Below are 27,223 nucleotides of genomic sequence, written 5' to 3' on the forward strand. Positions count from 1 at the left end.
GCAGCCACCGGCTGAAAGCCAGGCCTATGTGCCCCAGCTTTGGGTCGCAAACTGCGCTTGGTTCGTGCAGCTCTGAGAAGCTGCTCGCCTGCGGGACACGCCAGAGGCTCGTGGCCGGCCGCTGCCTCACTCAGCAGCCACCGGAGTGCTAGACCGCCGGGCCGGGCAGACGCAGGCTGGAGTGCGTTTCGGCTCGCTACCCACAGTTGCTCATAGACGGCCCGCCGCTACGGAAAATCTTACAGGAGAGGAGCCGTGCCTGGCTTTCTAGTTCAGTATTCGCTGTCCAGAATTTTTCTAAGTTGCTGGCCCCAGCACTCGGATGCACTCGCTGCAAAAGTTGTGGCCGCAGCCGGTCACCACCATAAGCTTTGGCTGTTCCCTGAGTACTGCATAATCATCCCGTTCGTTATTCTAAATTCTGCCACACGTAGCTGGTTACCCGGCCCTCAGTTTTTGCTGCTACCTCCATCAGCGTTCTGGGGCCAAACTTGGGTCTGTGTCGATCCCAGCATCCATCCCGCCCCTTCTCTTTTCCAGGTATCCCACCTTTCTAATTTCCTGCCTAAGCTCATTGGCCATGGTATTGACAGTACACAAGAGATTATCAGCTACAGAACCCATGGCCAAAGTTTGCAGAACCCGGGTCTGGGGGAGCGGGGACACCACCTGCGGAGACCTGTCACCGCGAAAATGCGATCTCTTGCTCTATAATTCGATTCCGCCCCAGAGCCGTGTGACACACAGCAGCAAGCCCAAGACACAAACGAGTTCTTAAAAATAACAAAAACGAGCTTCCTGCTTCCGCCGCGGTTCCTCTTCCGGCGGAAGTCTGCGTGCCTAGTGCCGGATGTACCCACTACTCAGGAGGCTGAGAGTGCCGCTACCTGCTCCCGGCCCGTGCCCACTGCGCTCTCGCGACGGAGTAGCCCGATCCCGGTGCACCACGAAGAGCCTGATCCAGGCGCAGACGCCAGCACCATGGCCGCCCCAGACTTGTCCACCAACCTCCAGGAGGAGGCCACCTGCGCCATCTGCTTGGATTACTTCACCGACCCGGTGATGACCGACTGCGGCCACAACTTCTGCCGCGAGTGCATCCGACGTTGCTGGGGCCAGCCCGAGGGCCCATACGCGTGTCCCGAGTGCCGCGAGCTGTCGGCGCAGAGGAACCTACGGCCCAACCGCCCGCTCGCCAAAATGGCAGAAATGGCACGGCGCCTGCACCCGCCTTCTCCGGTCCCGCAGGGCGTCTGTGCGGCGCACCGCGAGCCGCTGACCACCTTCTGCGGCGACGACCTCAGCCTGCTGTGCCCCACCTGCGAGCGTTCGGAGCACTGGACTCACCGGGTGCGACCGCTGCAGGAGGCGGCCGACGACCTCAAGGTGCGTTCCATTGGGTGCCGCTGGCCCATGCCCGCTGCGAAGGGATGTCCCGTTACTGCCCTGCCCTGAGTTGAGGAAGTGTGCGTTACAGTTAACTTGATCCTGTGAGGGGGTCGGGATTGTAGCCTGTCTTATTCCAGGATGAGATAGATGCACGTGCATTCTGGGGAAAACCGGGCGTTGGTAGTCAGTCCTGACTCAGCTGGGAGAACTTGTGAAGGGGCCCACTGTCAGATCAACAGTTTGGCCTGTGTCGGAGTTGATACTCTACCAGTGTGTCCCCATCACTGCATGAACTCGGGTAACCAGAATAAACCAGGCACCAAGTCTCCTTTGCTTTGGACTTTAGCACAAAGGTTTGGAGCTTATAAACAGAGATCGTCCCTGTAATTTTTCATTTTGCTTCGTCCATACCGGGTTCACCGATTGGTTAGCAGGTTTACCCTCCAGCCACCAAGCCCCCTTGATGGTGCTGAAAGGGACCTACATCTCTCCACAAGTGACATGATAAGCCCTGAAGGGACAACACTAAGGCTGTTCTATTGCCAAAGAAGAAAACCTTTGTCCTCTGTCCTGTTGAGTTCACTGTCTGAACAACAGACAAGACAGATCAGCTTAAGTAACACCTTAAGTTTCTCTTGCATAGGGGTTCAGAAAAGAAAAGAAAAGAAAAGAAAAGAAAAGAAAAGAAAAGAAAAGAAAAGAAAAGACTCAGAGAAGCAGTTACCCTCAGGCCTTTTATCCCAAAAGGTGTGGAGTTACCAGAAAGAGACCTTGTGAAATAGGAAATGATTGTGAAATAGGAAATAGGAGGCTGATGGCAGGGAGGGTGTCTCCCTCCCGCAGAATGGATGCTCTGTCCTCCACACACTTAGGTGCCTGTGGCTGTTCAGTAGTCTCTCCTCCACATCCTCACAGCACAGGATCAGGTCTGGGTGTGGGGACTCAGCCTGCTTTCTGGTGACACCAGGAAATCAGCAGCTAGCTTTTCCCTGTGACCAGTGGGCCTGCAGTGAGCCATCCTTCCACTCACTAGAGCTTGGGAGGGGTTCTTTAGGCCATGCTGGCCTACATGGTCCTGGTGACAAGTTCACTCTTTGCCTCTGGGGCTGTGAGTGAGGATTAAGTATCCAGAGGAGATCCTCCAGTTCTCCAGTAGAACCAAAGAGATGGGAGGAGGGGTTACATCGGCAGGAACTGGGAGCTGAGGAGAGAGCCCAGGCCTATCCCAGGGCCTCCTGGGCTCCACTCCACTCTCACCACACCCAGGCTAGGAAGTCTGCATCATTACCTAACCAGTGGTAGGACTGCATGCAGCCAGAGCTCGAGGCCTTTGCCAAAGTGTGTGTATGCTGCTGTTGCTTCACAGCTGTTGACAATACTGCTCCTGACTTCAGCATTGAAAATAGGGGCTGGCAAGATGGCTCTGGCGGTTAAAAGAGCACACTTTTGTCCGAGTTCAGTTCCCAGCACTCGGGTTCTGAGCAGCTTCAGGGCTGCCTGTAACTCCAGCTCTAAGGGGATCTGACCTGTCTGGCCTCTACAGGCCTGGCCACTTAAGTGCGCATTCCACTTGCTAACACTCATGATCAAAATAAAAAAAAAAAATTGTTTTTTTAAGTGAGAAAATGGCTGGGAGTGGTTTCTTAGCATGCATGAGGTCCAGGGTTCCAGGAGAAAATGCTGGAAAGACTTAGGTGGAGCTCAGAACGGAACCTGGAGGTGTGCGTGATGGATGGGGCGGAGTGAGGGGGTACGCCTGACGGTTCCAGAGTAAGGCAGCCTCTGGGATAGGCTTGTGGCTTCTACAGCAGCCCTGATGAGGGCTGAGCCCCACTGGCAGCTAGGAGTCACCCCTCCTTCCTCAGCTGACTTCAGGGTCTCCCCAGCACCTTGTCCAGGCCTGGAGTTGATGAGGTCTGGATTGATAAAAAGACGGTAGAGGAGACCCACACACATAGGGATGCTTACGATTCTGTGATACACAAGCCTGCAAGAGAATGGAAAAGGAGAATGGACCAGGTCCGACCTAGGAAAATATAGCCAGACCGTGAGAGACTCTGAGGAAAGCTGCTGAAGGAAGCCATATCTAGTTTAAACTCCCATGGTGCATTCCCCACTCTGTCTTACCAACAACTATGGTCCCTGGATGCTGTCCAAGCTCAAGGCATGTCCAATAAGGGCCGTTTCCTGGCTCGAAGATAGCTCCCTTCTGGGTGTGTTCTCATATTTCCAGAAAGAGCAGGAACTCTGTAACCCCACCCAGAGAGCCTTACTCTCATGTCCCAGTCACCTTCCAAAGGCTAGCTCACCGCCTGGTGGAATTTTGGGAAACAAGCTCAGGCCTTAGCCTCCAGCATGCTGTGACCACAGATGGAAAGAGGAGGGGACAGTGTCTTGAAGGGAGAAAAGCCGGGTCCTCAGTGCCAGCTTGGTAGGTGTGTCCTGTTGACGGAGCCCGGACATGCCCTCTGAGCACAGAACAAACTATCTCTGCAGAGGTGAGCAGGGCTGGCTCAGGGACATGGGGCTAAAAACTAAAAATAAGGAGAAACCTAAACTATGATAGTCTGAATTTGGGAAAAGTGAGGGGCACTAGAGGGGATACTGCCAAATCAGGAGAATCCCTGCCAATTGGAGGGCGTTGTATCTACCATTGTCTGGACCGATTTCATTCGGTCCAATGGGGAGGCTGGGATAGGAGGTGAGGAGGGGAAAGGCAGACGTCTGTATCTGGGCCCCACCTATAGGGCCTGACGCCTCTTGGGATTCTCATGGCACCACCTGGTCTCCATCCCACCAGGGGAGGCTGGAGAAGTCACTGGAGCACCTACGGAAACAAATGGAGGACGCAATGCTGTTCCAAGCCCAGGCTGAGGAAACCTGTGCCTTGTGGCAGGCAGGTGCTGGGTCTGGGGTGAAGGAGGGAGTGTGGAGTCAGTGGCTGGTGGCCAGACTAGCCTCGCTGAGACACACCAGCCGGAGTGCGTGCGTGCGTGCGTGCGTAATATAGGATACCTAAGTTGGATTCTGTCCTGCATTAAGTCCTTGTCCTAGGGCCCTGGTATGCTTGAGTTCAGGGCTACAGAGTTGAGGATTCCCAAGAGTAGATGTGCACTGATGTCAGGAACAGGCTAGGTACAAGGAGGTCTCCAGTAGTGGCATTTAGGAGTCGGGGGTATTTGACATTGGGGTAGATTTGATCTGTCTAGCTGTGGGGTGGCATCCTTGTCTAGCTGACACCTGGGGCTGGGCTTGGAGCCTGTGTGACAGCTGCTGGGTGTGATTGGTCCCAGGAATGGCTCTTGGGGCTGGGTGGCCAAGGGTGGGTGGTAGACTGGAGGTCTGAGGGCTCATGGGGTGGTGGGTTTGGGTTGGGCTGCTCCAGGTGACAGATTGGATGTGCTGTCAGATATTGGGGTCTAGGGAGCTTCAGGCGGTATATTCTGTATGCAGCCTAGAGTGGTGGATTTGGGGGGTGAGCATTCCAAGTGCTCAGTGGTCTAGCATCAGGTTTCCCCCTCAGCTGTCCCTCTTGTGTCCTGCAGAAGATGGTGGAGAGCCAGCGGCAGAATGTGCTGGGCGAGTTTGAGAGACTGCGCCGCTTGTTGGCCGAGGAGGAGCAACAGCTGCTGCAGAAGCTGGAGGAAGAGGAGCTGGAGGTTCTGCCACGCCTTCGAGAAGGTGCTGCGAGGCTTGGCCAGCAAAGCACGCAGCTGGCAGCCCTCATCTCGGAGCTGGAGAGCCGCTGCCAGCTGCCGGCACTGGGTTTACTGCAGGTGAGTGGACTGGATGGAATGTCCTGGAGGTCCCCAGGGGGAACATGGAGTGTGCACCCCTACCCCCAACCCCACTGCTTCCTCCTCAGACACACAGGCTCTGTGTCTGCCTGCTGTTGGGCTGCCACAGGGCTTGCAGTTCATCCCCAAGTCCCAGCAGCCACTTGCATGCCTTCTGCCTCCCCCACTGGCCATGGCCATGCTGCCGCCTAATGAGTCACACTGTGCTCTGTGGGGGGGAGGGGAAGAGACAGACAGAAAAGGTGCTGACAAAGAATTCAGAATGAGAAAGCATTTGTTCATAACAGACTCAAGTCTGCAGAGAGCATGTCCTCGCCATCTCTCTCGTAAACTCCACAGCAGCTAAGACGGGCACCCCAAAACACATGTTCTTTGGTGCCCATGAAGATGGGCGCCACCCCAAGGCTCCCAGCGGGCATGCTCCAGTTCCTTGACTAAGAAGCTGCAGTGTTGTGTGTCCGCTGCGCACATCCTCTGCGTGCCTTCTGTCACGACTAGCTGATCAGGGATTCTGAATATTCGGAGCATGCTGTTAGCTAGCTGCTGAGCAGTGAGGGGCTAATGAGAAGGGTAAGTGTCTTGTGTTCGGCCCACATGTCGTTTCACTTTAAATCGACAGTTGGTTGAGTCTGCAGGTGCAAAGTGAGGGCATTCACTGAGGCGGGCCACATAAGAAGTCACCACGTCAGCTTTCCACATTCTCAAGCTGACCACAGTTGCTGTCCTCAGTGGACAAAGCCACGTACACATGGCTCAACCTGTGTGCTTTAGGGGGAGGGGCAGGATAGGACTTGTTTTGCTCGAGGAATCTTTAAGTAGCCATCCTTGTTCCCGGACCCCTGAGAGCTCAGTAGGACTTCCAGCCAGCCCCTTTCAGCTCGTGAAGTATGCTCTGTGCTCTGCACTCAGCCCGGGATGTTCAAGCCTGTTTGTAGGGTGTTGTCTCCATCCTTTTCTCTTCTAACAGTGTGAGACAGGGGAGTTGCAGTCAAACAGCAGCCTCTGAGAGGGGCTCTCAGGACCCTCAGGACAAATCACCTCAGGAAAGTGCTCCTCATGACCCCTCATGGTAAGGGGTAAATTTTGATGTGCATCAGAGGGAGACATTCAAACTGTAGCTGGGCCCTTAGCTCTCAGCACCTACCTCCCCCCCCTCTCTCTCTCCTCCCTTAGAATTATTCCCAAGATGTGAGCTCCAGCCCCGCTCTTCCCCTAGATCTTGGCTTCTCTTCATGTCCCCCAAACCAGAACCCTTGGGTCCCCCTACACTCTGTCTCAGGGTAGTCTAGATGACCATGAAGCATGGCTCTTAGTTCTAGGGCCCTTTAGCAGGCTCAGGGTCTCAGTCTCCCCATTTGTCCAGTGGGCATTGAAGAGATTCAGGGGTGACTGCTGAGAGGGCACATAGAGGCTGTGGGGTCCACTGGTCCCTTCCTTAGGGGCTCTGCTATGCGTTGTCCTCCCCCACGCCCCAGTGCCAACTATCTGGTATGTAGATATACCGGGGTTCTGAGACTGACCCTCGGCCTTTCATGCAGGACAGAGGCAGTGTGTTCCCTCTGGGGCCCAGATGCTAGGTACACAGCAGGGACTAACTCACTGGGAAGAGACACCTAGGCTTCAGCCTTTCCTGAGCTGTCATCGTTAGAGCCTGACAGGCAGAAATAGCTCTGTGAGCTCCTGGAGGGAGGATGGGGGCAGAGATGAGTGAAGACGGAAGTCCGTGTCAGGAAAGCAGAGCCTCTGACAGCCAGGAAGCGAGACGTCCTGGGGCTGGGGTGCTGAGAGCGTGTGTGTGTCTAACTGACAGCTAAGAAGCATGGGTATTTTATTTCTGTGGTACCGTGTGATGTTTCTCCGTGTGTGTACAGCCTCTGCACTGATTAAATCAGGGTCACCAATGAGCCTCTCGCCTGGTCTTTCTGTCTTTTTTTGAGTGCTGAGCCCATTCAAATCTCAGTTGTGAGAGAAGGTCTCCCAAGGCCCTGCCCCTCTTTGAAGCTGTATAGACAGTGCTGTATGTTGCATTGGATTTTTGAGTGATGTACCCCTGATCAGATGCATACTCTTGTATGCAGCTAAAGGGACTCACTGGTAAGACAGTAAGTAGGAAAAACCAAACTGTCTTGTGGTGCGTCAGACATGATAGGGTACAGAATGTTAGCCATGGTCAGCCTCCTGGGCTATAGGAAAACAACTTGCTGGAACATCTTAGGAAGAGGGGGTGACTTGGAAATGGGGGTGCAGGGGTCTGTGTGAGCACCAGATTTTGATTTGTGTTTGGGCATTTCACTCATTTCACACCACCAGGCTGCCTCGCTGCCACCTGTGTCTGTCCCCATCCATGTCCCGTGTGTCCCTCACAACTGCCTGCTCCACACCTGCTTCTCTTTCCTCCTGATCCCCACTCTTACCCGGCTCTGTTGGGAGAGCCTCTACTGCGTGCTGGGTGGGTTACACCCATGCCGTGGGGTTAGGAGAGCCATCCTTGCTTCATGCTGTCCCTGTGAGCTGCTGTTGATTGGCTGTGGGGAAAGAGGGAGCCTAAGGGGGTCCACACTCTTATTTACAGCGTCTTTCTGCCAGATCTCCAAGGCCTGGTGTGGTCTCCCGGCCTTTTGGGCAAGTGTCACTGAGAGATGAGGGCTGAGGACATGGACCCATCTATGGATGCCGGTGGCCCCTCTAGGCCTATGTGCTCTATAGCATAAGGCGAATTTCTTTCCTCGACAGATGTGTCTAAGGAGGCCAAGGCTCTCCTGTCACTCCAGCAAGGAAGGCCTTGTGGCGTCCTTTCCTTTGTGATTGATTACTAGTGCTCCCAGCATACCTGCTTCCAAATGGGTGAGGGGCAGATTTTTGCTGCTTTGCCCACACCAGGGCCCTTGCACATGCACCCTCCCATGTTTTCCAGGGAATTCACCTTTGGCTTCAGAGCCCTCCTTTTTAGCAACTTGAAAATATGATCCTATCTGCAGAAACACTCCCCCATGACAGGGACATGTTATTTATCATGTCTGTGGCAGAAAGGCCAAGGCTTATGGGAGCTGCCTGGCTGCATGCGTGTTACCTTGATCCACTGAGACAGAAAGTACCACAGGCTGAACGCCTTACACACACAACTTTATTTCCTTATGATTCTAGGGGCCAGATGTAGAGGACCAGGGGGTCAGTGGGGTTAGTGTGTTAACCTGTTTTGTTGCTGTGGAACACCCAGGGCTGGGGGCCAAAAGTCCAAACAGCCTGCTGGCAGCTTGGGTGTGTCATGTTATGGTGATGACATCATACTGTCAGGACATGAACAAGGGAGATTGCTTGGTGAGACAGGAGGCTAGAGGAAAAAGACCAGTGTGCTCTTAACTCTCAAAAGAGCTGACCAGGCTCCTTGTGAACTGCATTCTATTAATTCCCTCTAAGGATAAGCCCCCACACTTTATTCTATTCTAGATTGCACCTCTTAAAGGCCACACCACCTCTTAACACCTTCACAGGGACCAAATGTCTACACCATATCTAGGAGCACAGTCACCACAAACAAATCATAGAGGTGGTGTGGCTCTCAAGGCTTCTCTCCTGGTTCAGAGACCTCCATCTTCTCCCATGTTCTCACCTGTCACTCCTCTGCATGTCTGTCCTCGTGCAAGTCACCAGTCACAGTTGTCTATCATAGCGACTGCACTAGAGAGACAGAAACTCCGGGTTGTCACCAATCCTGTCATCTATCTTAGAGGCTGCTCTAGAGAGACGGAGACTGGGTGGCAGGAGCTTTTATTTCCCTTGGTGTTGGGCAGGGCTGAGCAGTAGCAGCAGGCAGGGGGAGGCAGCAGCACACGGCACTCCGGTGTCCTTGCGTACAGGCCTTGGACCTATAAGAGTTACAGTTCTCGTGGGCCTTGGGAATGGAGACCCCTCTGCTGCCCTTAATGCAGGCAGTGCTGCAGCTTCTGGGCAGGCCTGGGCAGCAGGGTTCCTTGACCCTCATCACAGCCAGGGTTGAGCTCTTGGCCCAACATCTTACTCAGACCTTTGGCTGTAAAGACTTGACATCTCTCAGGATCTCTTGCTGGTGGCCAGGACCTGAGGTTTCTGGTATCTTAAACCCATTTGTGTTTTAGCTGAGTCCTCTCTCTGTCACTCTGCATATTGCCACCCTTCTTCCTTCAGCTGACCAGGCAACATCTACCGTCTCTGTTGATTCTTTTTAGATATCACCAGCTCAGCCAGAGTCACTGAATATGGTAAAAAGAGACCACTAGAAGGGAGTCTTTTTTTGACCTGTTGGAATCCTGGAGAAATAAGACAGGAGGGTGCCTCTGAGCCCACCACACACCACAGGAGCCTAACAGCCATTTGAAATATTGATTTTTATATCCGTTAATAGCAGTCGCAGCCACCCACTAGGACACCAGGGGGCGTGCTACCCCAGGTTCCTGAAGGCAGAGTCTTAGAGGCTGTTCTCGCTAAGGCCGCACATTCAGGAGCAGTGAGGGTCTGTTGCAGTCTTTGCATAGTTGTGGACAATGTGGGGTGTTGAGATGACGTTTGGGTTGTCAGGACAGCAAGCGGAGAGTTCAACACCTGCCAGTTAGGGAGTAAATGGCCCATCCTTCAGCATCTCTGCGAATCTTCAGGAAAATGGATGTTATGCCTTTAACCCCAGTACTGGGGAGGCAGAGGCAGGGAGTTTGAGGCCAGCCTGGTCTACAGAGTGAGTTCCAGGACAGCCAGGGCTACACAGAGAAACCCTGTCTCGAAAAACCAAAAAAAAAAAAAAAAAAAAAAAAGTGCTGAACAATAAGACTTGGAGTGATCAACACTAAGACACTAAGAGTAATTTTTTAAAAAGATTTTTACTGGTTACATACACCCATGCAGTAGATGGGCATGTCCACTCCACCCCACCCCACCCCACCCTAGCACTCACACACACACACACACACACACACACACACACATACCAGCACATGCTTTTGCCACCTTGTCATCTTCTCTGCCTTACTGTCTTGATTTAGATGGCCCACTGAGTCCAGTTTGCGTTGCCCATATATGCTGGACAACCTGCCAGCAGCCTGCTGTGCCCCTCCCCCACTCGCACCGGACTTCCTGACTGGCTTGGTCTTGTGCGGTGACCACAGCTGCTGTGAGGTCCTAGGCGCCATGTCCAGGAGACAGCATTCCACAGCTCTCCTCTCCCCCCTCCCTTTCCCCTCCCACTCGACTGTAGTGGGGGGCCTGGTGGGGACGTGCGTACAGACACAGAAGAATCACTTAGGGTGGACACTCAGTGCTCGCTTATCCTTGGCACCTGAACTGGTTTTGCAGCTCTGCATTGACTGCTGCCAACTGTACAAACAAACATTTGAAGGTAGTTTGACAGATGCCTGTTTAACAAAACAACAGTAGTAGGTCCCCCTCTAGGCCTATGGCTTCCCCAACCTTACCAGGCTTGAATTCCTTCCTCCTGTGGAGCAGGCCTCACACCCAGTGAAAGCAGTTGATTGCCCCGTAGCCTCCATACCACTGTTACAGCAGTGGGCACATCTTGCCTTGGCATTACACCATCGTCAACCTCTAAGTGAGGCCGTTGGTGACTTTGGTACTATGGAAGCCAGCTATCAGGTAGGAATTTCCAGGTCAGTTCAACTTGGTTTTTCTGTGACCTACAACCACTGTGTGCCAAGTCTCCAGCAGTAGGGGCTTACGGTCTAATTAGACGGTCTGTTACCAAGAGCAGTGGTAAGCCTGTGTTGGGGGCCGGATGGGGCTTCTCTATATAGGGATGTATAATAGTAATTGTTGGCAGCCTGGCTCTGTCCGAAGTACAGTTTCATTCCAAGGTTTAAGGGAGAGAGGGACAGAGCTTGGTCACTGACTGTGAAGTGAAGTTGTGGATTAGGTAAATAGACACAGAAGGAAGAATGCCAAGGAATGGGGCCAAGGTGAGGGACTTGTGGGACATGGGGGGGGGGGCAAGAGGACACACTGGGGTCACAGGCTGGACTCCTAGTGAAGAGCCTGACCTTACACAGCATACCCCATCTAGGGGGAAGTTCACACGCCAGTCCTATCCTAAGAGTGACAGTGCGTCTACTTGGGATTCTGTAGACAGGAGACAGTGACCCATTGTTTGCTATAAGTGAGGAAGAGGCAGAACTTGATCTAGACCTGGTCTCCCCCTTCAGGAGATACCGCCACAGGGCTGTAGACCCCTGCAGCCTTTCTGTATCTGAGGCTATTATCAGACCCACTTGTGGGTGTCTCTGTCACACGGGGCTGGAGTGATCTGGGGAGAACCAGGCCCGGGTAACAAGCCTTAGGACTTACTAAGTGTATACTTTCTTCCCCCTACAGGACATTAAGGACGCCCTGTGCAGGTATGAGCCTGGGCATCTGGGTAGGATGGGGGTGGGGTCCAGCTGCTGGCCCCAGGCATGAAGCTGAGCTGTCCCCTGTAGGGTGCAGGATGTGAAGCTGCAGCCTCCAGCAGTGGTGCCCATGGAGCTGAGGACCGTGTGCCGGGTCCCAGGGCTGGTGGAGACCCTGCGGAGGTTCCGAGGTGGGTGTACAGTCCTGGGAGCGGAGCATTTGGGAGCCCCAGGACTTAACATCGATCCAGTAGCTTAGAACAGCAGTTCGAGAAAATTCCCTCTGCTTTACACATGATAGCATGTGTGTGTGTTTTCCAAACTAAGCAATTCTCCATCGGGCCCAGTCCCGTAAGACTGGCCCACTTCAGATGCTACTTGCGAGCCCCAGGAAATGCCCCTGTCTCCGTCTCCCTGCTCCTACTTACAACCCCTGTCTAGTTAATGTTAGGTGATTTGCTGGGTGGCTCACAAAATCCAGGAATCCTTTTGCTTAGTATTAACAGTTTGCTAAAGAAGCTGCAGTTAAGGAAGAGATGGTGGGTAAGGCTGCAGGAAGGCATGAAGCCCTTCTGCACTCCCTGTAGGACTGTCCCTTCAGCTCACTGTCCCTTGGACCCAGCCTTTGAGGAACTTTTAGAGATATTCTGTTCTGTGGGCATAGTATGTCAGACGCTTGTCAGCAAACTTAACCCCGACTCCTATCTTCTCCCTGGAGCCAGTGAATGAGGCTGAAATTCCTTCTGTCCCACAGCTGGTTTATGGTGGCCAGCATCATCCTGAAGCCATCAACAGACCCCTCCTGAGCCACCTTAGGAACATAAGTCCAAGTGTGATGTCAGGGGACCCTTAGGATTGGCAGAGCAGATTTTCAGGACTTCTCTGGAGCCAGGAATGAACTCTGCTGTTAAGTCTTGGTTGTCCGGGGGCTGCTGCCCTCACTTCTAGACAAAGGTCGACTGTATGTGGACCATGCCAGGCCCAGAGGTAGGTAGACCAGAAATTAGCTGGTACCGTGGACTGGGAGGAAACAGCAACCTTCCTCCTGAGCAGCTCTGTTACCCTGGGAGCCACCAGAATGCAGTGGGGCCTCGGGTACAGCTGCCACCCAAACTCACAGTCTTCTGCTGGAGACTGAAAGAAAGAACAGATGTGGGAAGTGGTCACAGTGGGGGCAGAAGATGATCCGGGGCTACATGAGACCCTTCAAGAAGGTAAATGAAAATACAGTTAGAGTGCCCTGATATCAGAAGCAGATGCAGGACTGCTTAAGATAGAGCTAGATAAGAGTTAAGATAGAGCTAGGGGTTTTCTCCCAGGGAAGGGAAGTTCTCCACTGGGGGGAGTTACTTAAGCCTGAGGCTCCAGCAAACAGCCACATGGACAGCCAGGAAAGGTTTGGCTGATCGCCAGAGCAGTGGGGGCTGACTTGGAAGTCTGGTTGACCTCAGGCCTTTACACAGGGGACATAACCCTGGACCCAGACACCGCCAACCCGGAGCTGGTCTTATCTGAGGACCGGAGGAGTGTGCAGCGTGGTGAACAGCGGCAGGCCCTGCCTGACAACCCAGAGCGGTTCGACCCTGGCCCCTGTGTGCTGGGCCAGGAGCGCATTACCTCTGGCCGCCACTACTGGGAAGTGGAAGTCGGGGACCAGACCAGCTGGGCACTTGGTGTGTGTAAAGAAACTGTCAACAGGAAGGAGAAGGGGGAGCTGTCAGCTGGCAATGGGTTCTGGATCCTGGTGTTCCTGGGGAGCTTCTATAATTCCAATGAGCGGGCCTTCTCCCCACTGCGGGACCCTCCCAAGCGTGTGGGGATTTTTCTGGACTATGAAGCTGGTCATCTCTCATTCTACAGTGCCACGGATGGGTCGCTGCTCTTTATCTTCCCTGAGACCCCGTTCTCAGGGACACTCCGGCCCCTCTTCTCACCTCTGTCGAGCAGCCCGACCCCTATGACCATCTGCAGGCTGATAGGTGTATCTGGGGACACCCTTGGTCCGCAGTGACCCAAATCTTCCAAGAGAGTTCCTTTACCTCTCCTGGTCCGTTGTCCTGGCCATGCAGAGACCCAGGAGCCAGATGACATCCTGTGCACATTAGGAGGAGCACACAGTGCCTTTCTGACCACACGTGGGAAACACAAGTTCTCTGTCTCAGAGACAGTATGAGTGAGAGTACACTGGGCTGGGCTCTGTCCTCATCCTGGGGATCCCTCCCCGCCCCTGATGCTACTTAGTGCCGAAAGCTCTCACCAAAGCACTAAGTCCCATGTGTCACCAGCACCTCAGATTCTGAGTTCCTGGGCTGCCTGCCAAGCACGCCACACAGTCCCTGAAGTGATACAGGGTTAGGTAGGGAGACAGCTTCAAGCTCGCCAGCATCTCTGAATTTGGTCTGATAAACGGGAAGGCTGCTCAGAGTCCTGACCTTGATGGGTGGGGCTACAAAGAGGACGGCAGCCTGGCCCAGAGATGAAACAATCTAGTGGGGGTTGAATCCTAAAGGAGTATTCAACATTTGTATCCAGCACATTAGGGGCCTAGAAGTAGAACCCAGAAATGACACTTGAACACACCCTTCTGTCCTGAGAGTTGTCTGGTTTTGCCCTTGAAAGGGCTCCCCTGGTGGCTGGCTGTGGTACACTGCCCCTGGTTGCCTGCCTTGCAGACTGAGCTGCACAGGAGCCAGTAGTGACTGCTTTTGTATTAAACTTTGGTAGTTTTATCTTCTATTTATTGAAAGGGAAACATTTAAATAAACTCATTTGAAATCATTTTCTCTGTTTATCCTGTGGGTAAATAACCAAGACCATGGGCTGGTAAGAGCACACACTGTTTTTGCAAAGTTTGAACAGACTGATTCCAACTCCCATGCTGGGCTGCTTTAACTCCCACTGAAGGGAATTACACACCCAGCTACTGAGGGCATCTACAATCACATGCTGCATAAACCCCTCTCTTAAACATACACTACTAAAAAATGTATTTAGAAGAAAACTTAAAAAGCTGACATGCCAGGCAGATACGTGGTCACCGAAGAAGCAAGAGGTTCACAGGCCACCAGACCTAAGACACACAGCTCTTTCCCACACGGGCATGACAAAGTGGGGGTTCTTTATGTTCTTTATCACGTGTGTTGGATGTGAATGTGTATGTTTATGACACACCAAAAGGACTTGGCTCCTTGGGGCTAGTGGGGACCTTGTTTAGCTCATCAACTAGTCCTTTCCTGTTACCAGCTGTATCTTGAAGATGCCCTATGACACTTCCACATGTTTGTCCCAGACAGGGAAACGTAACAGGTGTGTACAGCACCTGGCTTGTGCAGCCACATTGGCTGTGACTTGTAGACCACGTGCTGTGTTTGTGATTTCTGGGGCAGGAAACCCTGGCAGACAGCTGAGATAACCATGTGCTCCTAGCCACAGCTTTGGAGAAGAGCAGGAGACAGGTCCTGAGGAAGGCTGAAGTTCATGACCAAAGCCTAGTAGTGCCTTCTATAAGTCTGAAATGGTCCTTGTCCAGGGAATGCACATGCAGCCAGGAACTCCATGCCCTCATCAGGAGCAGACTCCATGCAGTGAATGAGATGAAAGATTAGTGTAGTGGGTGAGCTCTGCAGGAGCAGGTTCTGGGTCCTGTCCCAGCAGTGGAGGAACTCTGAAATGAGACCTTGCCAGAAAGCCAGATGCTGGTCAGGAAAGATCTCAGGAAAGCGGTGAGAGCCTCGGCACGTGGAGGCTCTAAGGTTCTTGGGAGCTGCTCTCCTGCTGTATTCGTTCTTGGGAGCTGCTCTCCTGCTGTATTCGTTCTTGTATCCCTCAGACCTAAGTCTTGTCACACAGATTCCCAACCACACAATTCTAGCCAAACTAAGTGAATTAAAACGTTGTCTTCTGCAGGGTCAGCCAGTGCTTTTAACCTCTAAGGCGTTGGTTCTCAACCTTCCTAATATCCTTTAATATAGCTCCTCGTGTTGTGGTGAACCCCCCCCAAAACCACAAAATTATTTCACTGCTACTTCATAACTAACTTTGCTTCTGTTATCAATAGTAATGTAAATATCTGATGAGCAGGATGTCTGATATGCAACTCACAGGTTGAGAATCACAGCTCTAGGCCATTTCTCCAGCTCATTTGTCTTTCTGACTGAAGCAAGATAGAAGCACTTCAGTGTAGTTGCTATTTTGAGGCAGAGTTTCACTGTGTAGATCAAGTTGGCCTTCAACTCCATAGTAACTAAGGACATGGAATATTTTCATGTGTTTATTGGCTATTTGTACTTCTTTTGACAGTTGTCTAAAATTTTCATTGATTAGTTGTAGTTCTTCATGTAGTCTGGCTATTGGTCCTTTGTCAGATGTCTTAGCTAGCGAAGATGGCTCTCCTGTTCTGAAGGGTCTTTTCGCTGGCCAGAAGCTATTTGATTTTATGTTGTCCATTTTTATCCCAGAAGGTTCCTACCTTGTCGCATACCCAGAGGCAAGGGGAGTCTGACAGGTGTGTGAGTTCTGGAGAGAGATACTTGGTGTTTCTGGAAAGCTTGCAGCTAACTGCTCAGAGCGCTACGTAAGGGCAGGGGGACTTGAAGTCAAGGTTTCCACGGGATGTTTGCTTGGGTTGCTTTCCATGTTAAATGAGCTTGTTTCCCTCACCTTGTTCTCCTCCCACCCTCTGCTGTTCATAATTAACTAGGGGTCATCTCAATTTGTGCCATCCACTAAGAAGTGACACAGTCAAGGACCCTCACCTCCCACTCCCACACTAGAAGATACAGAATCCTTTTCGCATATTCAGCAGCCTCCGGCGCTGTATTATTGCAACTGAGAACAAATTAGGGGTGTGTCTGCGCCACACTGATCCTGGTGAAGCCACAGGACAGCAAGCAGAGGCAGTGGGAAGACTGAGGGTGGCCTGGTTTTTACCATGGCCTTGAGCCAGCAATCCCAAGACCTGAGTAAAGACTCCAGGAGGTTCATGGCCAGCAGTACATCTTGATTGGTCACTTTGCACCTTTTATCCAAGAACTAACAAAACCAAGAGATTCGGGGCACACTACATACAAGGGCAGGAGAGAGACCAGTAGGTTCTTGTGAAGGGAAATAGCGGAGGCCCCAGAGGCTGATAGACATGCATGAACAGCTGGGAGGGAGATGAGGGCACTACTAGGGCTTCCGGAGCCAAAGGTTCCTGCTGATCTCCAGTTGTTACCAGTCTGGCAGCAGTGGCACTTGAAAGAGGCACCTGTGTCTTGTTTATCAGTTGACCCCAAAGAAATGGGAGAGCCTTGTCTCCCGGGTTTCAAACAGTTGTAACAGCCTGTCAGAGCGTTTGACAAGATGAAACAAACCCAGATGACTGGTGGATGCAGCAGCATCTCGGCCATTGCTACTCGGTCTATCCTTGGCCCTCTATTTAAACTTTAATCTTTCCTCAGACGCTTAAGGTCGATTTGAGAGGTTTGCCGTATCTCAGTGTCCCTCTTCCCGAAGAAGTCACATTTAATTGGCTTACCAAGGATGGGTGGTCGGACCTGACTTGGGACACAAGTTGTGATTCCCCAAGTCCCACAACACTACGAATGAATGAAGATCCCAAATACCAGGGAGGTGACTCAATGAAACAGAAGATTCTTTGGCCGTTTTGTATCTTTTATTGGCGGGTGTCCGCATGTGGCATGGCACATCTTGCTCTGCAGAGCTGGACCTCAGCGCACCTGGGCCAGGTTATGCTTCTTGTAGAGGAGCGCACGCCGCTTCTCGCGCTCGCGCACAAAGGCACGCAACCGCACGGTAGGGAAGGTTACGGGTGTGGGCCGGGAGCCGGTGGGGCCCTCCTCTGTCAGCCACCCGCATTGCAAGCAGGTGGAAGCGCACGGGCGGCCCCTGAAGCAGAGAGTGGAGCAGCAAGGGTCTGAGGATTAGGCGGGACGGGGCGTGGGGCAGGGTAAGACAAGAGGGAAGGGCTGCACGTTGGGTGGGGCTGGCGATGTGGGATGGACCCGCCAGAGCAGTGGAGGGGGTGGGGCGGGGCGGACACAGGTTGAGCTCCTTACCAGGGTTGAGCACATAAGGAACTCTGCAGGAAGGCTACCGCTCCTCCTGATAATCCTGCATAGCAGCGACTCAACCGAATGAGTCCCTTGCGCAAGCCTTTCTGCAGGTCGCGAGTCCCCTCGCTGCTCTCTGGGTACTCGCCACTCAGCCTGCGTGGGTGAGGAGCACAGGAGACTCAGTTACCCTTGGATGGATAGGAGATACTGGGACATCGAGCTCCCCATAGAGAATGGTGGAGTATAGGGACCAACTTAATCTCTGGATGTACTTGTGGGGGTGCACAGGTTTTGTAGCTTGACCCACCCACCTAGCAGTTTCCTCAGACACCCGGCAAGGACTCACATAATGAAAGCTGTTACACCAATAGCCCAGATGTCTGTCTGTGGCACAGCCCCTTGGCCTTCCAGAAGTTCTGGAGCTGCAGAGAAGCATGGGTGGGCATGAGGTTGGTCACAGGTGGGTAGGTCGGGTGGTAGGTGTCAGGGGAGGAGCCAGCTGGCATGCAGGGCATCTGAGTCCAAGTGAATAGAGCCAAGCACAAGTGTCTGGCTCTAGTGCAAGGCTGGCGGATGTCAGTGGAGCTGGGAGTAAGGGCAGCCAGGGAGGGAAGAACTTCCTCCCTGCCCCTACAGATCAGGAAACAGACCAGGAGTCATATACGTACCCATGGTCTCCAGGTAGTCTTTGAAGTTCTCAGGGGCTGGGACCTTCTCTTGGCTGAGACTCTGGGCATTCCCCAGGTCTATAACCTTAAGCAGGTTGTACTCAGTGACCATCATGTTCTCAGACCTCAGGTCCAGGTGCAGGATGTGTTGGGCATGCAGGTACTGGGTGGCACTCAGCATCTGCCACAGGTAGTCCTTCACATCAGACTCTGAGTAGGAGTCCCTAGGGGCACAGACAGTTCAGAACAGGCCCAAGGCAGGTAGAGTGGGTATCCTAGCAGGGCTTGGCACACATGGGAAGGCTGGGAACACTGCCCTGGCAGGCCAGAAGGGGGATCAGATTCTGTAGAGTCCCAGCTAGATGGGGGGTCAGACAGTTCTCACAGTCCCTCCCAGAGACCTCTGCTTGCAAGACTGACCGTCTCCCAGGCGGACCAGGCTACCCCTCACCTCTCTGCCAGAGAGGGTAGCAGCTCAGGACCAGAGCACAGCTCCAGGATGAGCACCAGGTGCCGGGGACTGAGGTAGGCGGCATGGAGTTGGGCCAGATGTGGGTGGTGCAGTCTCTTAAGTGCCTCATATTCTCTTAGTACAGCTGTCTTGTCCTCAGGCTGGTAGGGAATGATCTTAGCAGCCAGGGCCCGCCCACTTGCCTTCTCCCTACACTGCCGCACCACACTGAAGCGTCCCCTGCAGGAAGGAAACATGGGGAACTTGCTCATAGTCCCCACACAATTAGAGCAGCAAGGACAGGCTCAGGGAGCAGATAAGGTAAGGGGCCAATGACAGACACGCTGGGCAGTTGCACTGGAAAGTTGTCATGGAAAGCCCCCAGGAAGAGTTGGGCGACAGTCTCTACCCCCCCCCCACACACACCCTCTACAAACACCCCGCACCTCCGAATCTGCATCTGGAAGGCAAAGGTCTTTGTGCTGGGGAGAAGCTGGGCTGGCCTCCCCCGGCTGCTTTCTTCCTCAGAGGCTATGAGAAGTGAGATAGGGGACCTAGTCAGGGAGGGACATCCAGGCAGCCCTGTCCCTTCCATCATCTCTCAGTCCCTTCCAGAGCACTACAAAAATGACCCTTTAACCTCCCGTCACTCTGATCTCTCATTCCTTGAACAACTAACTTGGTGTGTGTTGGAGGAGAAACTTGGATAAGGCAGGGTCTAGGAGGGATCTGTTATCTTAACTAATTGCATCTGTGAAAGCCGCAGAGAACATTCCAGGATGGAACAGGATAGCAATCCAGTGACACCCACCGTTCTTGAGTCTACACCATCCATTTCTAATCAACCACAGCAGATACAACTTCCATCAGATACAAACACAACACCCAGGAAAGTCAAAATCAACTGCCAGGGTGACATGAGGGGGGTCGGTGAGTGAAAGGCGACAGGAGGACAATGGGATGTCCAGGGAGCGCAGGCTTTGACTGCCGAATGCAGGCAGGTAGAGCATCCAGGGACAAGAGGATGTCTATGCCTGATCTGACGGCCACCCTTGCCAGCCCCGTCGGCCCCCAAGCTCACCTAGGTGGTTGGGTCCTCCGAGGAGGACCTGTTCTGAGGGGCTGCTGTAGGGACCCATCCCTGCTTTGCTGACACACGCTGTCCGGAAGGTATACACGCCACCCCTGGGTAGCTTGCCAGTGAGGCAGCAGCAGTCAGAGATGTCGGAAGCCAGGGTTGTCCAGCTGCCTCCTGACCACACAGGAGAGAGTAAGAGGCGTCAAGGGAACCCCCTTCTCCCGAGGCCACCCGCAGACAGACAGCAGACACACCCAACAGCGCCTTCCCATGCCAATCCTTCGCAGAGTCCCAAGCCTCAGAAAGCCCATACCTTCTATACAGCACTGCACAATGTAGGTCACTGGGCCGCAGGATTCCACAGGCTTCCAGACCAGCAGCACCGCATCCGTGTATAGTTCCCCAACCTCCGGGCGCGGAGAAGATGAAGGGCGCTCTGCAAGGGCAACTCTGTGGTCAGTGTGGACAATCAACCCTCAAGGAACAACCTCTGGCCACACCTATCTGACTCTCAACAGCTGCCAGGCCTGCCCTCTACTTGTCCTGTCATTTGATGGACAGGGGCTTCAAGCTAGGATGAATAGGGTAGGCTGGCACCTCTCCTAGTGTGGGGGTCTTTACCTGCCTGGCAGTCTCTGTCTAGATCCCTCTTAGCTGTCCCCCTCACAGGGCACAGGGCAGGGCAGACCCTATGGAGTGGCCTTGGTTAGTGCCCCATCTCTGCTGAGTGCCCTGGACCAAGGCTAACAGGCCAATCAGTGATGGACTGGTCCCGCAGCTAGGCCAATAGTCCCTGTCTTCATCACCTTAGAAGCACCCTTGGATGCTGTGTGAACCAGAAAGCAATACAGGAAGATGAGGTGGTGCAGTCATCTCAGGCATGCATAAGGGCTCTCTGTCCAGGAGTGGGGCACACACGTAGACTCTTTGGCGGTAGGTGTGGTATTAGCAGCTTTATCTACTTCTTTGACTTGTCTCGAGTTTCCTACAAGCCCTAAGTTCCATGGACCCTCAGATAAGAAGCCAGTATTGTCCTGCTCACTACGCAAAGTGAGATGTCCTGCAACTCCCAGCCCAGCCCCTTATGACCTGGTGGACCACACACCTGCTTTCCGGAGGACACCTGTAGTGACTGCTGTCCCCAGCGGATTGCTCACACAGCAGGTATATGTGCCCAGATCCTCCTCCTTCACCACCAGGATGGTCAGCAGCTGGAAGTTCTTCAGGGTGGAGGAGATGAGGAGGTGGCCACTGCTCTCCAGGAGGACCCCATCTGTGACAAGGCAAAGGCAGCCTTGGCTTTTCCCAGGACAGTCACAGCACCCTGCTGGGCCTGTGATTGCTGCCTGTCTATACCAGTCCAGCGCGCAGACTCCAGGACAGCTCCTTACCTTTGCTCCAAGTAGCCTGGGCAGTTGGCTGGGCCAACACCTGGCAGGCCAGTGTCACTGACTGGCCCAGGACCACAGCCTCGTCTGAGAGTTCTCTTAGGAAGGATGGTGCTGAGAGGGGGCAAAAGAAGAGCCTTGAGAGGAGACTGCCTGACCAGACAGCCCAGTCTGGATCCCGCTCAGCTCCAACAAAAAGCCTTCCAAGCTTGGACCTCTATACCAGAAGCCCATACTGGATCCCGCAGTTGTGACCCCTGCTTACCTTGGTCCCTGCCCTTCAGGCCTGACAGCCGGAAGGAACCTAGGCCTGCCTTCTTTCTGGGAGGCCCTTCCCTCTCAGGACCTGTGGAAGAAAGAGGCCCAGGAGCTCAGGGGGAGAAGCAGGATGGCACCAGCTTCCTCTTCCTAGGAAATCTGCCCAGGGGAAAGACTTGGACTTCAGGGAATATGCAGGAACTCAAACCCAAGCTTGCTGATGTCGTCCCTAGCCTCCCTGTGCAGCAGGCTGCCAGGACACTGAGGCCTGCAGCATAGGGCATAGATATATAGATACCTGAGGGGTGGTGGGAGGCTGGCCCTGGGGTAAGGAAAGTCAGAGGGCACGGAGGCTCTGAGATGAAGGGGCTCTGGGGTCACTGAGAACTATGTCAGAGGATCTGGGTTTGGGGTGGCTCCTGAGCCAGAGATCTGGGGTCTGGTGAATTGATCCATGGACCCTCTCTCTCCTCAAAGGTCTGCCCCCGCTGTTAGCTCTAGGCCTCTGTAGCCAGTATGTATCAGAGATGGTCTCAGATACCCAGTAAGGAGGGGTATCAGGGCTGCAGAGGGGAAACCAGGATTTGAGCCAAGACCTATGGGGTCAGGCTGGAGGTCATATAGAACAGGAAGAGGAGGCCAATGGGGACTTGAGAGGGCACAAGAGAACCTGGTAGCCCCATGGATGCAGAACAAGGGAGGCGGACATGCCAGATGATGGGGTGGGGGGGTTACCTTCTGGCTTGCCCTTCAGGATCCTGGAGATGTGAGCCATGGAAGCCTTCACCCTCTGGCGCAGCCCAAGCTCCGCAGGCTCCTCTCCCGACAGGCACCTCCCAGGGAATTGGAAGAGGCCCCGGGAGGGGGACCACTTGCGCTTCCTGCCCACAGCAGCCTCGCCCAGCAGTGCTTCCAGGTCCCCTGGCTCCTCTGGCTCCTCTGTAATCTCCAGACCAGCACGCAGTCCCAGCTCGCCTGGCCAGGGCCACGCGGCCTCCTCCAGGAAATCTGCCAGCCCTTGCCCGGCTTCGGTTTCTGAGTCAGGTGACTCTGGCTGCTCTACAGGTTTGGGGACCCTCCTGAAGATCATGAACTCAAATGGGAGATATTTGATGTCATATAGATCAGAGAGGTTGAGGTAGGCAGGATCGACCTCAGAAATGTCCAAGGAGATGGTGTCGGCTGCTTCTGCATCGCCAGACAGATCCCGGATCTGTACCAGGGAAACCTGCTCAACTTCCTCCCAAGGGGTGAGGCTCGGAGAGGTCCTTAGGGGAACCCCACTGGCCTCAGTAATGGGCCCCGAGCTCTCCAGAGGTTGAGGACTCTCAGTCACGGCTTCATCCTGCTCTTCTGAGGACTGGGACACAGCCCAGGCCATCCTGGCCCAGAGAGGACCCTGCCCTAGCATCCCCCCTGCGTCCCCACCAAAGGCGAAAGTGCCATAGCCTGCCACCCCTGCATAGCCCCCACGGGACTCCAGAGAGAACTTCCGGGTGGTGGCCTGCTCCTGAGGCCGCTGTGGAGGAGGAGTGATGTCACATGTGTCCCCAGCTTCAGACAAGCCTTCAGTATCCAAGGATGCATCTACTTGGGAGGCTGACCCTGGGGAACTGGAGGGAACTGGAACTGGCCCTTCAGATAGAGAGCCGTCCTGAGGTTCCTTCTCAGAACCCAGAAGAGGGCTTACTTGAGTTGGGAATGGGGCTACCTGAGGCTGTTCTGAAAAGTGTGGGCCACAGGACGTTGAGAGCTCCTTCTTCAATGACTGTGGAGGTAAGGAGCCAAGCGATTGAGATGATGGAGGGCCACAGCCCTCCTGGGACCCAGAACCCAGTTCAGAGTGACAGGAAGAGGTTGGTTTCCCTCGACAACTGTCCTGGGATGATCCCTCTTGCTTCCCAGGCCTCAAGTCACCACTCATAGGTGGAAAGGAGACAGACTCCTGCAAGAACACCTCTTTGTGCCCCCCATCCTTGGCAGTGGTTTCATGAGTCAACCCCGAGGAGGGTGGGAACAGGAATTGTTCCTTGCATGCCTCGGGAGAGGGGCCGGTCGTGACTGGTGGGTTGTCCAGGGAGCGGCTTCGGCCTGGGACCTCTCTGACATTGGAACTAGGTAGTCGCAGGGCAGTCTCAAAGGAGGGTGTCTTGGTCATCAGAGAGGCCTGCTCCTCCCTAGCGGCCTCTTCCTCCAACAGGCTGTACTCCATGAGGGGCTCACGCAGACCCGGTAGGGCCCTTGCAATGTACCCACCCTTCAGCAGGTGCCGCCTACGAGCAAGGTGCCTCTTGGCACCCGACGTTTTGCTCCCACGCTCTGCACCCTCACCAGCTTGCTGGTAGAACAGGCTGCTGATGACGCTGTGCCGGGGCACGCAACCTGGGCTTGCCGGAGGCCCAGCACTCTGCGGGGATGCTGGCACAGCCACATCAGCAGTGGGCATGCTGGCCTCTGTCTCCTCTGGGAGGCTGGCCGAAGGCCGCAGAAAGCCCCGAGGGTGCAGCAGTGGCGAGTGAGTCACAGGGGAAGGTGGCAGTGACTTAGCCCTGGCAAATGGGGCAAGCTCGTTGTCTGAGGAAGATGATGAGCTAGAGGAGCCACTGGCTTCCCCTCGTAGGTGCCGAGCCACTCCTAGAGATGGACTGTCTGGAGGACCCTGGAGCAGCTCAGGGATGGAGCGCATCACCAGGATAGACTTGTAGCTCATCAAGGAACGCTGGAAATGAGGATGGAGGGACATCCATTGGGTATGCCTGGTCATGGCAGGAGGTGCGGTGCCCACTGCTTCTTTGCTCCAGAGGGGTTGGTTACCCAGGACAGCTGGGGCTTCTGTGCCTGCTGCTCTATTGCTCTGCCCCACCACCTGGTGCACTCAAGGGATCCCAGAATCATGGAACAGGCCAGCCTGGCCCTGTGCTCCTGACCTCAGTGAGGCACACAGCTAGATTGAGGTACCTTTCTCTGGCGTCAGCACCTCTTTCCTGGGAAAAGGGGAACTCACCTGCCAGCGACTTCGTGCAAGAAGGAACTTGAGCTGTTTGGTGTTGATGAAGTGGGCCTCCTCAGCAGGCATGGAATTCTGCAGTGGGAGGAAAGCGGCTGTGATAACAAGAGATGGACCCTGGCCTGGGGGCCCTCCAGGGATGCAAGCCCAGCAGGATGGAGACAGCAAACTTCAGGGTCTCCTCTCAGACACTCCAGGATCGGGACACTGCAAATCCTTCTCCCAGATGCCCAGGAAGGCAGAAGGAAGCCCTTGTTGCTAACTGCATAGCAATACTTTGTCGAGGGCTTCAGGATCCAAAATGAAGGCACTAGTGTCCTCTGAATTGGGGGGGGGGGCAACATGCCAGAATAATCAATACTGATGAGAACTGTTGGCCTGCAGAGCAGCTAGTTGAGCTCAAGCTGGGCCTACTTACCAGGAACCAGGGGTGGGCAAGGCACTGGGAAGTACTAGGCCGGGCCCTGGAGGAAGAAGGAAGCCAGATGGGCTAGCCAGTCAAATGGGTCCTGTGACAGGGCTGACGTGCTTCGGTGGGTGAAGGACAGGAGTGCACACTCACCTGGGGGTCTTTTGCAGCGTGGCCTTGATAAAGTCCTTGGCATCCTCACTCAGATGAGCAGCCATGGGACTGCTCCAAGAGACCCGCCCCTCCAAAACATTGAGCAAGGTGGCACGGTCACTCTCTCCAGCAAACGGGGATGAGCAGGTGAGGCTGGAAGCAGAGAAGTGAGGACGCTCACTCTCGGAGAAGATTCCCTGACTGGATGTGTGCCACACTCATCTAGACCTGAGGATTCTGGGAAATGTTCCCGGCTGGACCAGAACGATCCAGGATTAGCTTGGAGCAGGGATCCAGGCTTAGTTAGCAGGGCTGAGACTGGGATGAGGATCCAGGCTCAGACTGAGGTGGGGATTAGGACTTACCCCATAGCAGAGATGGAGGCTCAGCTGTAGTGGGGGCTATGAGGTAAGACTGAGGTGGGTAACTTGGCTCTGACTTGGGTAAAAATAAAGGTTCATCCTGCAGGGGTCACTTGCCCTTGCCCTGACATGGAGATTCATGTCCAAAATAGGACAGAGATATAGGCTCTGCTTGCGATATGGACATAGCCTTAATTTGAAGTAGGGGTTTGGGTTCAAGCAAGGTAATCAAGGTCAGTTTGAGGTGACACCTAGCAGTAAGCTGGGGCAGGACCTCAGGTTCAGAATGGGAGGAGATTCAAGGGTAGGAACCAGCATTTGCCAAGATAGAAATCAGAGCTCAACCTGAGTTGATCCAAACCTGAGTTATACCACTAGGACCTTCAGGACATCAGTGGTCACTGAGCGTCCCATGGTCAAACCCCCAGACCTGCAAAGAAGTGGCTAAGCTCTGTCTCATGACCGTGGGGTGTTAGCAAGAAGCGTTAAGCAACACCTATTTTATCAGGGTTGGCCTCCTGCCTAGTATCAAAATAGCTGCCTTCTGTGTCTCGGGCTGACCTGGGGAGTGGCCAGCAGTGAACTTGGTCTCCACTGAGGGGTGAGCTCGGAAGAGGTGACGGGGCAGGGTCTGCTTACCTGAGATAGGAGATGACGCCCATAGCCCTGCAAGAACGAAAACACCGCATTTGTGAGTCACACCAGGCCTGCTCCACAGGCAAGGGGTATGCACGCGGGGGCTAGAAGAGGAGGCAGAGGCTCAGAGGCTCATCCGCTGCCAGACAGACAGACACACGAAGGACAGGGAGGGTCCAGATCAACAGCCCTCCTGGTGGACCATCCACTCACCAGATGTCTGAGCCCTCGCTCACAGGATTCTGCTCAATGATCTCTGGGGACACGAATTCGGGTGAGCCATACTTGCTATACTGCGGCTCTGAAGGGGTGATCTTTTGGGCAAAGCCAAAGTCACAGATCTTGATGTCTTCCCGAGCTGGGTGCACCATCAGGATGTTGGGGGGCTGTCAGACAGGGTTGGGAAGTTGCTCAAGGCTACACTTCATGAGAAAGGTAACTCCTACCCTCTGGGCCTAGGAGAGCACTGAAGAGTCCTTGAGGCTAGTAAAGGGCAGTGGGGAGTCCCCAGGACCAAGTGGCCATCACATCTACTCATGAGAGCCAAACCCTACCCAAGGGCTGGGAGCAGGGAATTCCCTGTCCTAGGAAGAACCCAAGGACGGGCTGGCTCCCAGCTGCGCCCACCCTGAGTTCTGGAAGTGCCGTGAATGCAATACCTTTATGTCCAGGTGGAGGATACCATGGCTGTGCAAATAGTGCAGGCCTTCCACCAGCTGCTGGATGTAGACTTTGACCTGTGGTAAAGGCTGGGTTCAGTTTGGAACCAGTCCCCAAGAGGCTGGCTCAGGAACCTCCTGAAGGCCTGATGCGGGTGAGGAGCCAGCCTCAGTTACCTCCTGAAGGCCTGATGCAGGTGAGGAGCCAGCCTCAGGTACCTCCTGAAGGCCTGACTCGGGTAAGGGGCCAGCCTCCAGTACCTCCTGAAGGCCTAGCCCAGGTGAGGGGCCAGCCTCAGGTACCTCCTGAAGGCCTAGCCCAGGTGAGGGACCAGCCTCAGGTACCTCCTGAAGGCCTGGTCCAAATGAGGGGCCAGCCTCAGGTACCTCCTGAAGGCCTGACTCAGGTGAGGAGCCAGCCTCAGGTACCTCCTGAAGGCCTGACTCGGGTAAGGGGCCAGCCTCCGGTACCTCCTGAAGGCCTAGACCAGGTGAGGGGCCAGCCTCTGGTACCTCCTGAAGGCCTGACTCAGGTGAGGGGTCAGCC

The 27,223-nt window shown here is 54.2% G+C and overlaps 2 protein-coding genes and 1 long non-coding RNA gene across 6 annotated transcripts in view; 2 read left to right on the forward strand and 1 right to left on the reverse strand.

The window, feature by feature from the left end:
• Window positions 1-826: 826 nt before the first annotated feature.
• Trim11 (tripartite motif containing 11) lies at window positions 827-14,329 on the forward strand. The gene is made up of 6 exons (XM_021211753.2): window positions 827-1,386; window positions 4,190-4,285; window positions 4,935-5,165; window positions 11,538-11,560; window positions 11,642-11,742; window positions 13,015-14,329. The coding sequence occupies exons 1-6, from the start codon at window positions 982-984 to the stop codon at window positions 13,560-13,562; spliced, it is 1,404 nt and encodes a 467-aa protein (XP_021067412.1). The 5' UTR covers window positions 827-981; the 3' UTR covers window positions 13,563-14,329.
• Window positions 14,330-17,197: 2,868 nt separating this feature from the next.
• Window positions 17,198-27,223, reverse strand: part of Obscn (obscurin, cytoskeletal calmodulin and titin-interacting RhoGEF) — a 139,479-nt gene continuing 129,453 nt past the window's right edge. The window contains 18 exon segments of the mRNA XM_029545663.1: window positions 17,198-17,440; window positions 17,611-17,760; window positions 17,954-18,029; window positions 18,276-18,499; window positions 18,727-18,966; window positions 19,173-19,257; window positions 19,808-19,978; window positions 20,118-20,240; window positions 20,910-21,077; window positions 21,196-21,306; window positions 21,458-21,538; window positions 22,186-24,169; window positions 24,455-24,532; window positions 24,876-24,921; window positions 25,020-25,172; window positions 26,021-26,047; window positions 26,231-26,403; window positions 26,677-26,754. Coding sequence (XP_029401523.1) covers window positions 17,263-17,440; window positions 17,611-17,760; window positions 17,954-18,029; window positions 18,276-18,499; window positions 18,727-18,966; window positions 19,173-19,257; window positions 19,808-19,978; window positions 20,118-20,240; window positions 20,910-21,077; window positions 21,196-21,306; window positions 21,458-21,538; window positions 22,186-24,169; window positions 24,455-24,532; window positions 24,876-24,921; window positions 25,020-25,172; window positions 26,021-26,047; window positions 26,231-26,403; window positions 26,677-26,754 — 4,146 coding nt within the window. The 3' untranslated portion in view covers window positions 17,198-17,262.
• The window catches only part of LOC115065345, a 7,714-nt gene continuing 5,988 nt past the window's right edge, over window positions 25,498-27,223 (forward strand). For 2 of the 4 annotated variants that reach the window (XR_003845123.1, XR_003845124.1), the window contains exon 1: window positions 25,498-26,291. This is a non-coding gene — a long non-coding RNA (uncharacterized LOC115065345). Of the gene's footprint in view, window positions 26,874-27,223 lie in introns of all 4 variants that reach the window. The other 2 variants (XR_003845125.1, XR_003845122.1) reach the window with 2 other exon arrangements.

Source organism: Mus pahari, chromosome 14 (genome assembly GCF_900095145.1).
Source record: "Mus pahari chromosome 14, PAHARI_EIJ_v1.1, whole genome shotgun sequence".
Lineage (NCBI taxonomy): Eukaryota > Metazoa > Chordata > Mammalia > Rodentia > Muridae > Mus > Mus pahari.